We start from the raw sequence: 14751 nt of genomic DNA on the forward strand, positions 1-14751 counted from the left end.
ATATTTGCTGGCACTGGTTTTTGTTGTTCGCTAAAATCAGATATTAAATTTTAGACACATGCTCTGAGCACTGTTTGCTGTGTAAAGAAGAAAATTCAACTGTCAATATTTGATCCTAATTATAGGTGTATGTATATTATAGGTGTTTAATATCAAAGGTAGGTGCAATCACATATGATTCCTATATATGAGTTATAAAATGAAAAGATTAAATAGGGCTAGGCAGTATACCGGTTCATACCGAATATCGTTTTTTTTTTTTTTTTTTTTTTTTGTGATATGCGTCTTTATTATATCGGCATACCAGTGTATTTGATTACATGGTGTGTGGAACTTTACGCCGCGAGACACTGTTTCAGACCGGAACACACACGAATGGTGCAACTGCGAACGAGAACAACTTCTGCCAAAAAAGGTGCCGTATTGTTGTTTAGCGTTTTTATAAGCAGTGACCAGACGTTCTCGATTTCTGGGGACGGTCCCCGAAAATATTCCCAATTTTAGCTTTTTACGAATGAGTAAAAAACAAACAAACAAAAAATGTTGCGCGCAGAATACAATTATTACGGTAGGCGGTCGCGCTGGTATTGACATTACAGCCATGGCATTTTAAATATGAATACATATGTCAAAATAAATTAGGCCGAAATTGTCCCTGTTTATTAATTTCATCTTGATAACATTTAATTTTTATTTGTTTATTTATTTTTATCTTTAAAATGTAATCTCCGGATTTCCACATCAGCAGGCAATGCTAACATTTACTACCAGTGTGGGATTATTTGCTTTTTTACTTATTATGAATGAATGAAAAAAATATATATATACTGTGATGTACTGTGATATCGTGCGAATTTTGAAAAATACCGTGAGATACATTTTTAGTCACACCGCCCAGCCCTGAGATTAAATGGTATTTGAAGAAGTGTGTCAGTGAAAGCTACAGTGCTCCTTCCCCTCTGAGGGAGCCGTCCCCGCTCTCTCACTTCATTTCCCCACTTCCTCTTTCCCTTGTTCCTCTTATTGCCCCGTCACACAGTTTCTCCTCAGGGGGGCCAGCCGAGAACTCCCGGGATTAACACCTTTCACCACGGAGGCCTTAGCCCTCCAACATTTTGGAACAGCTCGCGAGGCGTCGCCCTCAGCCGACCTGCCAGCTATATAATAGTCTGACCTCTGATTCATAAGAGCCGGAGATGGTGTCACGCAGCTCATCAGGAGGCACCGAAATTAGTGGGACTTTTTAAAAAGCCTGCACGTCCGGTTTCTGCGGGAAGCCAGTTGCGTGCACGAGTAATCCTTTTACTGAGCAAGTTTATGAACTCCAATCATGTATCGAATCACTACAAAACTGATTTGAATTGATTTCAAATTTACTTTTCTCTTTTTTCCCCCCATCAGATGACTGACAGTCTTAGATTGAGTGATCTTCCCCCCTTTTAAATCCCTGGTTGAGGGGAAATGGGACTTTTTATTGTATTTGTATTCTCAGATTTCAGGAGTAAAGAATAAACGCATGACCTGAGTGACTTTTCATAATAGGCTTTCTATTTAATTAAATTATTAATTTGTCAAGTGGATCTGCTGAGAAATTGTGAAGGGAGGGGGGACTCAGAAATAAAGCAAATATGTGGAGGATGTCGCCCTCAAGTGGCCACGGATATACTGAAAGGAAAATAAAAGTTGACAAAACTTCCTTCTTATATGTTTAAAACTCACATTCAGTTATAAAAAAAATGCACTAATTGCCAGACAGCAAACATTGATGTTGCATCCACATTATTTTCTTGATTCATCAATTAATATTTTAGTCATGAAAATATCAGCAAGTAGTGAAATATGTCATCCCTGTCAATCATATTTCCTATTTAATTAAAAAAATAAATCAATATATATATAACATTTGTGAAGTTAAAAACAGTGATTTGTTAGATTTACACATTCACTTTAAAGTTCTTACAGAAAAGTTAGTAACGTTATAAAGAAGTTAATAATGAAGTACAAAAAAAAAAAAAACATAATGGTGGATTCCTGTCGACAAGCGTTTAGGGTCAATAAATATTCAATAACTTATCCAAACCGGGCTTGCACAGCACAGCACAGATTCAGTAGATTTCACTGATAATATCGACGAACCACTGAAACTGGAAAATGCTCTAGAGACACTCTTCGCTGTTGCTTTAAACGTGTGAGTCAGGCATCTTTACCTGTAGAAGGAGATGGTACTTGAGGACTCTCTGCATCGGGACAACCAGCAGGTCCCTCAGTGTGAACTTCCCGTTGTTGGCTCTTTTTGAGCACTCCTGGAATACACGTGTTGAGCGTAGAGCATGACTTCACCGTTACACACAAATATAGGTGTCATTTCCTTTGACATTACTCAGACTTTTTCACAGGAACTGATCAAATAGTAAGCATAATAAAAAAAAGACACGTCTGCATTACATGTTTCTGTTCTCAAGAGTTAAAGGCCCAAGACCTTCAGTTTTGTCAGAATTGCCAAATAATGAAATGAACGGAATATGTAATTTATTTTAATTCTGTTTTACTTCTTCCAACCGGAAGTTGACCAGTTTAATGCCTTTTTTTTTTACACATATGTGTAAGAGATGAGGGAACAAAATGTATAATTCAGTTCAATAAATTCATTAAAGATACTCTCTAAAGTAGGTGTAGTGCACAATGCATACACTAGGAGTCACTGAAAAGCTGGAGATAGATAGATAGATAGATAGATAGATAGATAGATAGATAGATAGATAGATAGATAGATAGATAGATAGATAGATAGATACCTCCAGTTTCAAACGAACATCCTCTTTCTCTTTGCAGATGACGTCCAAAACAGCGATGGCGATCTCCACCCGGCTGCAGTATATCCCATAAATGAGCAGTCTACAAATTAGAGGGAAACAAAGTGGAGAGGGTGATAAGTAAGTGGCACAACAACATCAACACACACTCTCTGACAATAAAACTCTCAATCTGCTCTGCAGTGAAATGATAATTTCTCAAAATGAAGAAAATGCAAACAACATTTAGCTCCAGTGCATTTAAAACACACAGTCATAGGAGCACACGTCGGCCATATAATTCAAATGAAAACCTTCCAGTGTGCAGAGCAGAGTATTGCAAGTATTGCCTCAGTATTGCAAAATAATACGCCACCTTGTTTCTATTAGTGTGTTAACGGCGAGTGCTGTGGTCAAAATAAACTACAATGGAAACTTCTGCATGTGCACTCGCTGAGATACAACTGCTCAAAAGCAAATTAGGAGTCATCAGTCAACGGAAACCACAATGCATTATTTTTAACAAAAGACTGAAATAAGCTGGCGCCAAAGACACCTTTCTTTGTAGTTGATGAAGATCTGGTAGAGGTTTAAGGCATTTTTATTGAGGATGGAATCTTGCACTTCGACCATCAGGCTCTTGTGAACTTTAACCAGGTCCTGCAAGAGAAGGAAGCAATCAGTATCTGAACAGAAAGATTTTATTACCCCATCACAAGAAAGGGAAATGGCTTACTGGAATGTTGAGGAAAACTTTGTCGATCTCAGATGCAGAGAAGAATTTCTTCAGCGGATTCAGGAAATACTGGACAAAAGAAAAATACATAAACTCATACGAAACATTTCAGGCCCCCTTCTCAGCTTTTCTTTTTTTTCCACATGCATATGACACTCATAGTGAAACCACTGACAGACGTCAAGTTAGACATCTGATAACAGGTTGAAAGAAAGACAAATTAGGAAGTGATAACTGAGAATTTCCCTCAAAAGTACCTAGAATACACCTACTGTGTGCTTGGTGTGCTGCACTGTGAAAATTATGATAATCATAACAATAACAATACACACAATTGAAACTTGTCCTGAACAACATGTGATCTCTGACATTAAAGGAGGTTCGTTACCTTCTCGATTGACTCCAGGGTTTCTGTGTATTTCTCCTCTGTCTGTTTGATTTCTGAAAGGCAGCAGCTCCGGACATCCACCTCTGCCTGCTTCTAGAAAGACATACGTCCTTAAATATTGCTTGAATGCTGCAATCAGATTTTGTTTGGTCGTGTGCTCAAAAAACCTGCTGCCAAATAATTCTTAATAGTTACGCTGCATCACACAACCATACGATGGAGGAGCTGAGGAACTGATGGAGCTTGGAATATTTCAAATGCATATCAGGAAATTGGAATAAATTCAGTTGTAATTGAACTGCTTAAGTATTTGATTATTTTGAACGGTATACAGTTACATATTTATATATTTAATTATGGGAATGTATTTTTGTGATGTAATGTAGTTTTTTTCATTAGGAGTATTAGTAAAAATTAGGTGACACTAGTTTCTAATTTGATTTGGGGATTTTGGTCTCAGATGCATGTGGTCCAGCCCATAACTACGAACACCTGCTGATTGAAACAGAAACAGACGGAACAGAAACAGAGCAAATGTTTTGCCAGATGGCTGTGGTTCACCTCATTCCTCAGAAAAGATGAATACTAAAAGCTAAAGGCGGTGTGTTATTTGTAAATGACCATGAGTGTTATCATCGGTGCACGAGAGAAAGTGAGAGAAAAGGTCACTCTGGAAAACAACACGTACAAATGGGGCCTAAAATAGACCCCTGCAGTACACCAAGTTAGTAGCAGGGGTGGACAGAAACTAAAGAAATGTAGGTAAAGGTAGGTTTTAGTGCTTCAATTAAATACTACTTCATAATTCCACTTCACTACATTTCAGTAGAAAACAATGTTTTACTTATTATTATTTTCAGATTTCAGTTTTCACATTCACATATCTGATATATTTATAAAGCACACTACATACAGTGCAATAAAATAGATCAAATATTAAAACGATTATGATTATTGATGATTTGAATGGAAAAGTGATACATATCAAAGAATATAATAGAAAAAAAAAACAGTATTACAATCTATGAAAAGTCTGCTGATAATACTTAAGAAAATTTGCTTTAGCATAAATTTGAACACACTGTGAGGGTATGTTTACACTAAGTTACTGCTACTGGGAAAAGAATAGAAAAACAACCCCAAATATGGTCAAATATTATATGAAGTATGCTCTATGAAGTATTTTTTTTATAAGAAGTCTCATACACCAAATTCGATGCAACTGAAAAGAAGCTCGAGGAATACAGCATTAGTCATTAATTTATTCACTTTTATTGTGTTAGTCATAGTATAGTATTAGTATGTAGTTGTACTTTCATTCTTCAGTGAAAGTTTCATGCTTGGCAACCTATGACAATGCCACCAGATATAGCCCAGTCTTTGAAAAGGAACCTCAAGGGCGGGACGACCAATTAGGTTTTACACCATCAAAGTGAGGGCATAGTGCAAAGTGAGTACAATTTTGTCGCTCTGTGCTTTTTTAAGGGGATGTCTGAGGGTTAAGTCTCGGTTTTCGGGTATAGACTACAGTTGACGTTGTGGTTGGGGTTAGGGGTAATGGTTAGGTTTATATAATTAGTGGAGATGCTTAGGATAAGCGGCTAATGAAGTCATACAATGTCTTCACAAAGGCAGCTGTACAAACATGTGTGTGGGTGTTTTTCTACAGTGCAACAGTTTTAGGCAGGTGTGGAAAAACTGCTGTAAACTACGAATGCTTTCAAAAATATAAATAATGATATTTGCATTTGCCTTCAAACTGGCATCAATCCTTATAGGTACACTTGCACAAAGTCAGGGATTTTGTAGGATCGTAGATGCAGTGGTCGGCCAAGGAAACTTTGTGCATAAGATGAAAAACACATCAAGCTTATTTCCCTTTGAAATCAGCAGATGTCCAGCAGAGCCATCAGCTCAGAACTGGCAGAAACCAGTGGAAACCAGGTTCCCCCATCTACTGTCTGGAGAAGTCTGGTCAGAAGTGGTCTTCAGGGAAGAGTTGCCGCTAAAAATCTCATCCCTCTGACATGGAAACAAGGCCAAGAGACTCAACTATGCACCAAAACACAGGAACTGGGTGCAAGAAAATTGCAGCAGGTGCTCTGGACCAATGTGTCAGAATTTAAAATATTTGGCTGAAGGGCTGGAGCAGGCCACAGTGAAGCATGGTGGATGCTCCTTGCAAGTCTGGGGCTGCATTTCTGTGAATGGAGTTGGGGATTTGGTCGGGATTAATGGCGTCCTCAGTGCTGAGAAAGATACTTCTCCATCATGCAATACCATCAGAGAGGTCTGATGATATTGCCCCAAATTTATTCTGCAGGATGACAAAGACCCAAAACATACAGCCAAGGTCATTAAGAACTATCTGCAGCGTAAAGAAGAAACAAGAAGTCCTGGAAGTGATGGCGTGGCCCCCACAGAGCCCTGATGATTACACAAAGAGACGGAAGGATTTGAGGAAGCCTACATCCACAGAAGATCTGTGGTTAGTTCTCCAAGATGTTTGGATCAACCTACCAGCAGAGTTCCTTCAAAAACTGTGTGCAAGCGTACCTAGAAGAATTGATGCTGTCACACCAAATACTGATCTGATCTAAATTTCTCTTCTGTTCATTCGCTGCATTTTGTTAACTGATGAAAATAAACTATTAACACTTGCATTTTTGGAAGCATTTTTAACACCTGTCTAAACCCTCTCTCTATATATATATCTGTCTATACCCTTGGAGCAAGGACATTTGTGCAAAGTGAGATGTGTGTGTGCAAGGGTGACTCATTGTGGTACCAGTGGGGGATGCTGCTCAGTCCTCATGAGGTCTTCATAGATCTCATCACCCGCATGGTCTTCTTCCAGACCGTAGACTGCATCATACAGTTCATCCTCGTCCTCGAGAACATTTTCGCTATCGCACAAATGCACAAACATATACCCATTAACAACTCTGAAAGTGCTGTATCAGCAGTGACCTTTACACCTTTTTTGGCTTACTCAACATACATATGCCACAACTGATCACTGCATGTGTCACAGAATACAATCTGAAACCCTTATGTACAGTAAATACAGCATCTCTTCTGAGTATACGTGTTTACGCTCAATCGTCTTCATCTATCGATCACACTGTCAACAGCACCTATCCAGAACCTCGATGTGGGTGGTATGCAAGAGATCAGCATTGAAAAAAAAAAAAAAAAAAATACATGCAGCATTACTCATTTGCTTACTCTGACAGTAACAGAGAAAGCCTGCCTTTTACCAAAACACGTGGGTGTCCGGACACCCTGGAGAGCATGGATGATGAAAGCTGGTTCTGCTGCTACTGAGTGAAATAATCACGTTTTATCAGAGCCAGTAAAGGGCCCGCAGGGAGGAGCCTCATACATACTCAATCAGGTCTTCCAGGTTGTTGTAGATGTCCTCGTCTTTCACGCTCTCCTCCGTTGGGAATGGCCTGGAAGTGACAGCAAAGCAGCGTGAGGTTCAGTATTTAACAGCAAAGAAACTTAGCGATTCAGAGCAAGAAGCTGGGGAAGGACAGAATATATTATCTAGGACAGTCTAATGTGGCTTTGTACAGCAGACGGGGATGGAAATAATTAATTTGGACAAATGTATTGGTGCACCTTGAATTGGAAGATGCGTTATTAAATGCAAAACTGTCCGTTTTCCCTTAAGCTATCACATAATAAATGAAATCGGCCGGATGTTGTTTTGTATACTAGCTTGATTAAACTTCATTTAAATGTTTTGTTTGTTTTTGACACTTGGTAAAACTGGAAATTAGTGTGTGTCCTGCAGCTTTATCTTTGTGGTTGAACTGCCAGTAAGTTGGGGTGGAGGTGGAGGTGGAGGTGGAGGTGGAGGTGGATGGAAGAAAAAGGGTTCACAGTGGCTGCAGGGCCATTGCTGCAAGTAACTTACTTGAATCCTCCTTGCTGAGCAGTCGCTGTGTAAGAGAGTTTGGATAGGGTGTCCATGACCTGGTGAAACAAAGTTGTGTGAAATTACGTTTCCGGATACCTCAGAGGCTAACGGCTAACGTAATATCCGAACCATTCTAATCATTGACGCCAAAGAAATGGATGCATCACGTCAAAGTCAACAACTCAGTTTTAATGGTCTAATGTGCTTGCAAATCCATCCCACGATGTGAATGCGACAAACACCAAAAGCACAAACCACCCAAGTGACCGCTCGCAAGGACTTTTTCGTTCCACATTTATCGCAATGCAGAATGTTACCAAACACCTCTATGCCAGCTGCCACCCCAAAAGCCAAAAAAGCCATGTGACAACCACAAATAATAATAAAAAAAATATAACACCACATTAGCAATGATTTAGAAACTTACAACTAAGAAAACATTTGCAAGACGTTTCCTGTTTACATGCATCAGCTAAACAGCGGTTAGGTGTCTCAGTGATCAGCAACACACTAGCTCCTGCTATGAGAATGTAAAGTCAAGTCACCTTTGTATCCAGCTTGGTGTCCATCTCTATATCCATACTAATTTACAAAGACATAAATAACCTAATAATATTAAGAAGCATGGATATAGAGGCAGTTAATGTGCACACAACAAGCTACTAACGGTTTACCAAAATAAAAGTCAACAGGGAAAAACACATTAAAATGTATTGTTTATTTAATCTTTTCTGCAATTGTGACGTTGCGTTAAAATTAGGAATGAAATATCATCTTACACCGCCCTATTTTTCTCTTTACAGCATTCACTATAACGGCTGTACAGCGTAGTGTGCCGCCTGCAGCATAGCAATGTGCAGATCATTTCTTTTATTTCTTTATTTTGAACCCATCAGGGATTGTGCCAGGAAATCAAACTGAAATCATGAAAAAAGGAAAAATGCCGACAGCGAGGAGAGACATGACAGGAAATGGTCAGGCCACCTCAAACTCACACATATGCATCACATGGCGTCTGTGCGGTGGCGTCTAAAAGAAATTGAGATTTAGAGGCAAAAGGAAACTGCTCACTACACTGCATTGTCAGCGATACGCCATCATCTACTTTAGTTAATATATATTTAAAAAAAAAAAAAACTACCAAAGTGTCCTAACGTTTGTCAAAAGCGAGGTTAAACTTTAAGCACATTGATCCTCCTTGTAAAAAAAAAAAAAGTACGACTTAAAGGCAAAAATATAACCACAGATGTCCATCTTTTCATCCAACCGGAAACAAGATCATCACAGAGCTTCTTGTGGCCTATTGTGGTCAAAACATTTATTAGGTGAAATACTGAAAGGAAGTGCAGCAACACAGTTTAGCCCAGCACTGCGGTACATATGTGGCACCTGTTAGCACTTTCCCTTTAACTTCTCTGAGAGCGACACTGCGAACTCGTCTTTCTGGCAGGATCTGGATGGTTACTAAAGCTCGTTGGTCGGGTTAACTAGAACAGACTTTGTGTCGGCAGTTCACCTCCTCTTCCTGTTCGAATGGGTGTTGTGGCTTTGGCTGAACCCAGGTGTGCTTGTGTCTTGAAAGAGTCGAGTCTGTAACGTGAGAGCTTTAGAAGAGCAAAAAAAAAAGGGGGGGGGGGGCTTCTGCATTATCAGAAGCTATTTACAGCAGTCGAAATGTTGTTGTTTTTTCTGAATAAATGAGCAAACGTTGCCTCGGAAGTTAGATCATTGCACTTGTTATCAGTGTGGAGTTACTATCAGCACATGTGCTAACATTTCACCCCAATGTTTAGCTGTGTGTTGATTCTAATGATCAACTTATTTGAAAAAATCTGCGAACTGCTGTGAAGGAATTAACATTTAGAGCGGTTTGCGTTTTGAGAGGATCGCGAGTTTAAAATAAATACTCCCTGTGGCATTTTTTTTTTTTTTTTTTCACAACTTATCACATCGTCTTCGCAAATCTAATTCTGCACGTCACACCCATTACTACTGATTTAAAAGGGTGATAGCTACGGCCGCAACACACAGGGCACGCATGCAGAGCCGGGGGAACAGTGACTGAAGTCAAGAACGAAAGGCAGATTTTACCTTCTTCAAGAGAAAAGAAAGATATGATGCAGAAATTAGACGGGCGTTAGTCAGCTAGGTGACACTAAAATGTGAAATGCTGCAGGGCGTCTTATAAAGAAGTCACTCTTGCACGTGGCTCGTCTGAGGAAATTTGGTTGAAGATGCGTGTGACTTGAGAAGCGAAGCCACAAGCTAAGCTGAAGTCCAACCACCTTGGTTTGAGTGGCCTATTTAGTAAGTCTATCTTAGAGAGTGCAGTTAAAAATTAGAAACTATGCAGAACAGGGGGAGGTTGTCAAATGACCCAATAAATCAGAATCAAAAGATATATCAAACACGGTCAGCTATCTGGATAGTGTGGGGAAAGCCATCCAAAGCATTACGTAAGAAGCAAGGGCCTCCACCAAAAGCTGACACTGAGGAAGGAAACAGTCATCTAAAATGCGTTCATCTGGACACAACAGGTGTCTTCCTGTCTTCACGTATGACTGTGTTCATTCACACTGACCAATAACCTTACCGTTGAGTCATTTTATACAGCTCGGTTTGAGAAATATTTTGACATTTTGAGAAATATGTCGAGCTGCTTTAGGGCCCAGGGTCACGGGAGGAGGTAGACACCGCTGTCATGTTGTTTAACCCATTGAATATAAAGCTATAACAGATTGGCACAGAGCAGCAGACATGGACACACCTAAGACATAAAATGAAACAACCAGTTATCTCAATCAGCATATCTGCTGAGCTGCCTCACACACACACACACACACACACACACACACACAGACACACACACACACGCACACTCGCTCACAAACACACACACATTCATCATCCGTTTCTGTTCTACTTATATTCTATTTCATTTTTATTCTGTTATTTATTTCATTTTTGCTTCTGTTAAGTTGAGCTGGCTCCGTGCACCGTGCGTTTCACTACAATTCTGCATCAACGCACAAGACCTGACATAAATAAAGAAACTCATCGCGTCCTTTTACAACTCTCCTCTGTTCAGCTTAGTCTTTAATTTTTGAGGCGAGACACGACCGGCACCAACTTATTTTTTTCACCCACTTATCAATTTTGAGATTTTTTTGCTATTTTACTTCATTCACATCTTCTATCAGACTAGTTTAACACATCATTCATGTTTCACACTTGAATGGACTTTATAAATAATATTTAATCGGATGTTTTGATATCATATAGGCTGATATGATTATATGATATGCTTTGAAGGATTTGAGTAGATTTCTTTTTGGTACGTTGGTGGTTTCCAATAAAAATACCCACGATTTTGCAATGTAAAACTTTAAAGGCCGTTTTCTCAAAATCAGTTCTTCTGCCTTCTCTGAGCCACTTCAGTAGCACTTACACACAAAACCTTCCAGATTTATTCCTAACTACACGCTGCAGGTATTTACAGAGGAGATTTTTCATAAATCATTCAGAGCCTGAGTTATATAACATTTTATTCCTAAAAACATGGCAAAATTGTTTTTTTGTTAGTTTTTTTTGTTTTGGACTGTTGACAGTATTTTGTGATGTATGAAGTGATAAAAACAGAACACCTGAAAATACCTGGAAACCTAATGTGTTAACAAAATGAAATGAGAATTTTGAACGTCGCTTTAGCCGTTATTCAGATTTGTTTTCCGGAAATGTATGCAAATTAGTTAAGCTGATCATGCTCATTTGCATATTTAAATATGAATTCACAGAAAACTTGTAATACAAAAAATTATTATATTCATGTAAGTAATCAACGGGAGAAGTTTCGTGGTGATACCTATTAGTTAAAAAATTTGACCCTATTCACCTGTAGCGTCTGGCCTTAAATGTTGAAAATATCCACTTTGCTACCAAATTATCAAAACAGTGCCTCGGGATTTTTACGAGCTGGTCTATTTCTTGACCCGGAATGAAAGGCGTAGCCTCCGGGACAGAATCAGTCTGGCTAACCGTTGGTAGTAATGTCATGTTTACTGTAATCTCAGTCCATGTTCCTGGCAGGAATGTACTTATTTCCCAAAACATCAACTGCGGCGAAGAAAATACAGTCCCCTCAACCCTTGATGCCCCGTTCACCTGAAGATAAGTTGATGTTTTACGCCCAAGGAAAAGAACAAACACGTTTCTCACATCTTGCTTTCATCTCCCCTGTGACCTGCAGGTTGCTGCACGCACTCATCGCGGCTGCCCGCGGTGCAGCCTGCAGAAATTCAGCAGAGGAATGTAGGTTAGAGAGCTCTCATTAGATATTCAGCGGACTAATGCTCAGTCTACGGGCAGAGTTGGCACAACTCGGTGCCGCTGAGTGGATTAGACTGGCTGAGATTTGGGATGTTCTCCTTTGGATGTTTCTGGAAAATAAGGAAGAGCATTTGTTGCTCAGCCGTACATCACTTCCTGGAGTCGATCCAGCCCAGCAGTCGCTGAACCTGCAGACACCCGTATGTCTAACTAGTGACGAGAAAATTTATGAAAAAAAAAAAAAAAAACAGACGCAATCTTCCCCCTCCTTCAACATGACTGAGATTATGCATGTACTGTACATATTTGCAGGCACCACCTCCCATGTGGGATTACCAGCAGCCAGATTAACTGGGAGCTTTAGAGCACCACGCTGAACTGGAAGAAAAGAGAGTGTGCGCGGGGAAAACTGCAAACACGCAAAGCTCGACGTGCGCTCCGTCGTAGCTCTCCTGTGACCCCTCTCTATTCTCCGCAGGGAAGTGAGTTCAAACTCCGCAGTCACGTATAATAGGCCTGTGAAACGCTGTTCTGTGTGCGCTGCCTAATTGTGCCTAGGGAGCGTTTCTCCTCGTTAGGATTTGCACACACATGCCTGCACCGGACTGCACTTCACCGTTTCTGAACTTAATTATAATAGATGCAATCAATGTTCTGACTAAATATTGAAATGCAAAAAAAAAATAAACCCCAGCTTAGTCTTTCATATTTAACGGACTATGAAATAAATACATTCAGTGCAGATGAATAGAGAGACTCTAATTTATATGCTTAAGAAACAAACAGTAACGCATCTCCCCCCTCCCTCCGTGAATAACTCACAATGCTCCGAGGCAAACTTACGCACCAAATGCACTAAACTAAAGACGTGTGGGAATAAGGCTGCTCGGAGCGAGCGGGCTTTCTCTTTGCGCGGAGTTAAATCAGGCTCCTGTGCTGCGAGCGACAGTCAGACAGACACGGCGTGGCTGGGCAGAGCGCACTACAAACCCACTGACCTGGTAACGCAGCGTACACACACACACACACACGGTGAAACACACGGCTCCCGCAATAACACAGCAATAAAAAGAAGCCGAGCAATCTCCTCAAGAAATAGCCACACCATAAAAACACGACAGCAACACTTAATGCCCCCCGTCAGAGGAAAAAAGTAATCTACAACTCTGACCGGCTCTATCACAAAGATCTTCATCATAGATATTTGAATGTTTGACTGGATTTATGGACAGCACGTGAATTGATTTAGAACATTTTCGGGGCATTGCTGGTGCCAAATGTGGGCAGAGATTGCAAATGAGCACATTTCACATTTAATCTGTAAAAACCTCTTAAGTGCATGCACTTAAGACTCAGTTGATAGTGTCACACTCACAATATTCTTCTGTTAATTCGCAAAACATGATGACAAATATTTATATCAATGTCAAATTTAGGAAGCTGCAACAAGCACTACTGATTCATTGTATTTTAACTATATAGTTCCCTCAGACTTTCACTCAGATTTCTTTAATCCGTATTTGAACTTCTGACCGTCTGCTTTAAACCATAACGTCCCAACAACAGGATGAAAACTGTAAAATGTGCCATCGATTAGCCAGACAACAAGGCCCGATCACTCAGCTCTAACAGGGCGCGACATGTAATGGGCTCGCCAGCATTGATTTCCTTCGAAAAACAGCACGGGAAAGGGGAAAGACCCGGCAACGCTTCCAGGCTTCCACCAGCCGCTGAAAGCTACGATAGGCAGCGGGAAAAAAAGGGCGGTTACCTTTCCAAAGTCACGGACGTCGAAGAGGTCGAAGGCCTCGAATAGGTCGCTTTTCTTCATCCCGAACACTTCACAGCAGCAATTCAGGAAGGTACGGATGTTCTTCAAGCACAGGAACTGCAAAAGGGTAAAAAAAAAACATGAATGAAATGTTATGCTGTACGTAATGAGAAAAACGTGTGCAAATTATTAGCCAAAAGATGGTGCGGTTGTTTTCCCGCCAACGCCTGAATAAGGGGGGAAACGGCGTGTTCATTTAAATTGGGTCTGTCACGGTTTTAAGACGTCCAAGTTTCTTTGTGTGAAAATTGCTGAATTTGCACGTTATTTCTGGAAGCAGTGTCACAGAATAAACTATCAAAGTTGTTCATTTTTCGCCAATAATAGTTCCGACACTCTGCTGTACTTTTGACGGTGCAGATTATTCATAGCGACCTGTCATTGTTTATAGAAAGAGTTGCGGTAGAATGGTCAAGTGTAATTTTTGCACGCTTTGTGCTGCACAAACGAGCGATTGCAGCTGCCGCTCATTGTCGATTATCTCAAAAACCCACGTAGAAAACGATGGAGACGATGTGCCAAAACCCGAACTAGTTCTTGCAACTTGTAATGCGCTGTGGCCTGGGGCATTTAAAGGAACTTATTCAAACATGAAGGCGAACCACAAACTGCAAACTGAAAGTGAAATCTGAAAGTTTAGCAGTGTGAAATGAAACCACCGGCCTTGTCCTTTCTTAGTGTCACTTCCCACTAGGATCCGCGTGTCGGTGGGAAAGCTGCCGTCAAACTGCGGCTTTTTCGTGAATACGG

At 40.3% G+C, this 14751-nt stretch overlaps 2 protein-coding genes across 4 annotated transcripts in view; one reads left to right on the plus strand and one right to left on the minus strand.

Annotated features, from left to right (window-relative positions):
* Positions 1 to 14751, minus strand: part of LOC125010100 (guanine nucleotide exchange factor VAV3-like) — a 52313-nt gene that overhangs the window by 34754 nt on the left and 2808 nt on the right. For 2 of the 3 annotated variants that reach the window (XM_047588455.1, XM_047588456.1), the window contains exons 2-10: positions 13942 to 14058; positions 7842 to 7900; positions 7306 to 7371; positions 6705 to 6822; positions 3917 to 4009; positions 3529 to 3597; positions 3349 to 3452; positions 2796 to 2895; positions 2208 to 2303 (exon numbers count right to left, since the gene is read on the minus strand). In XM_047588455.1, coding sequence (XP_047444411.1) covers positions 2208 to 2303; positions 2796 to 2895; positions 3349 to 3452; positions 3529 to 3597; positions 3917 to 4009; positions 6705 to 6822; positions 7306 to 7371; positions 7842 to 7900; positions 13942 to 14058 — 822 coding nt within the window. The remainder of the gene's footprint in view (positions 1 to 2207; positions 2304 to 2795; positions 2896 to 3348; positions 3453 to 3528; positions 3598 to 3916; positions 4010 to 6704; positions 6823 to 7305; positions 7372 to 7841; positions 7901 to 13941; positions 14059 to 14751) is intronic. The other variant, XM_047588457.1, reaches the window with a different exon arrangement.
* The window catches only part of dcaf8 (DDB1 and CUL4 associated factor 8), a 26846-nt gene continuing 12095 nt past the window's right edge, over positions 1 to 14751 (plus strand). Inside the window, exons 1-2 of the mRNA XM_047588460.1 lie at positions 1 to 415; positions 2833 to 2933. Coding sequence (XP_047444416.1) covers positions 2887 to 2933 — 47 coding nt within the window. The 5' untranslated portion in view covers positions 1 to 415; positions 2833 to 2886. The remainder of the gene's footprint in view (positions 416 to 2832; positions 2934 to 14751) is intronic.

The sequence above is a fragment of the Mugil cephalus genome, chromosome 7 (assembly GCF_022458985.1).
Source record: "Mugil cephalus isolate CIBA_MC_2020 chromosome 7, CIBA_Mcephalus_1.1, whole genome shotgun sequence".
In the NCBI taxonomy this organism is placed as follows: domain Eukaryota; kingdom Metazoa; phylum Chordata; class Actinopteri; order Mugiliformes; family Mugilidae; genus Mugil; species Mugil cephalus.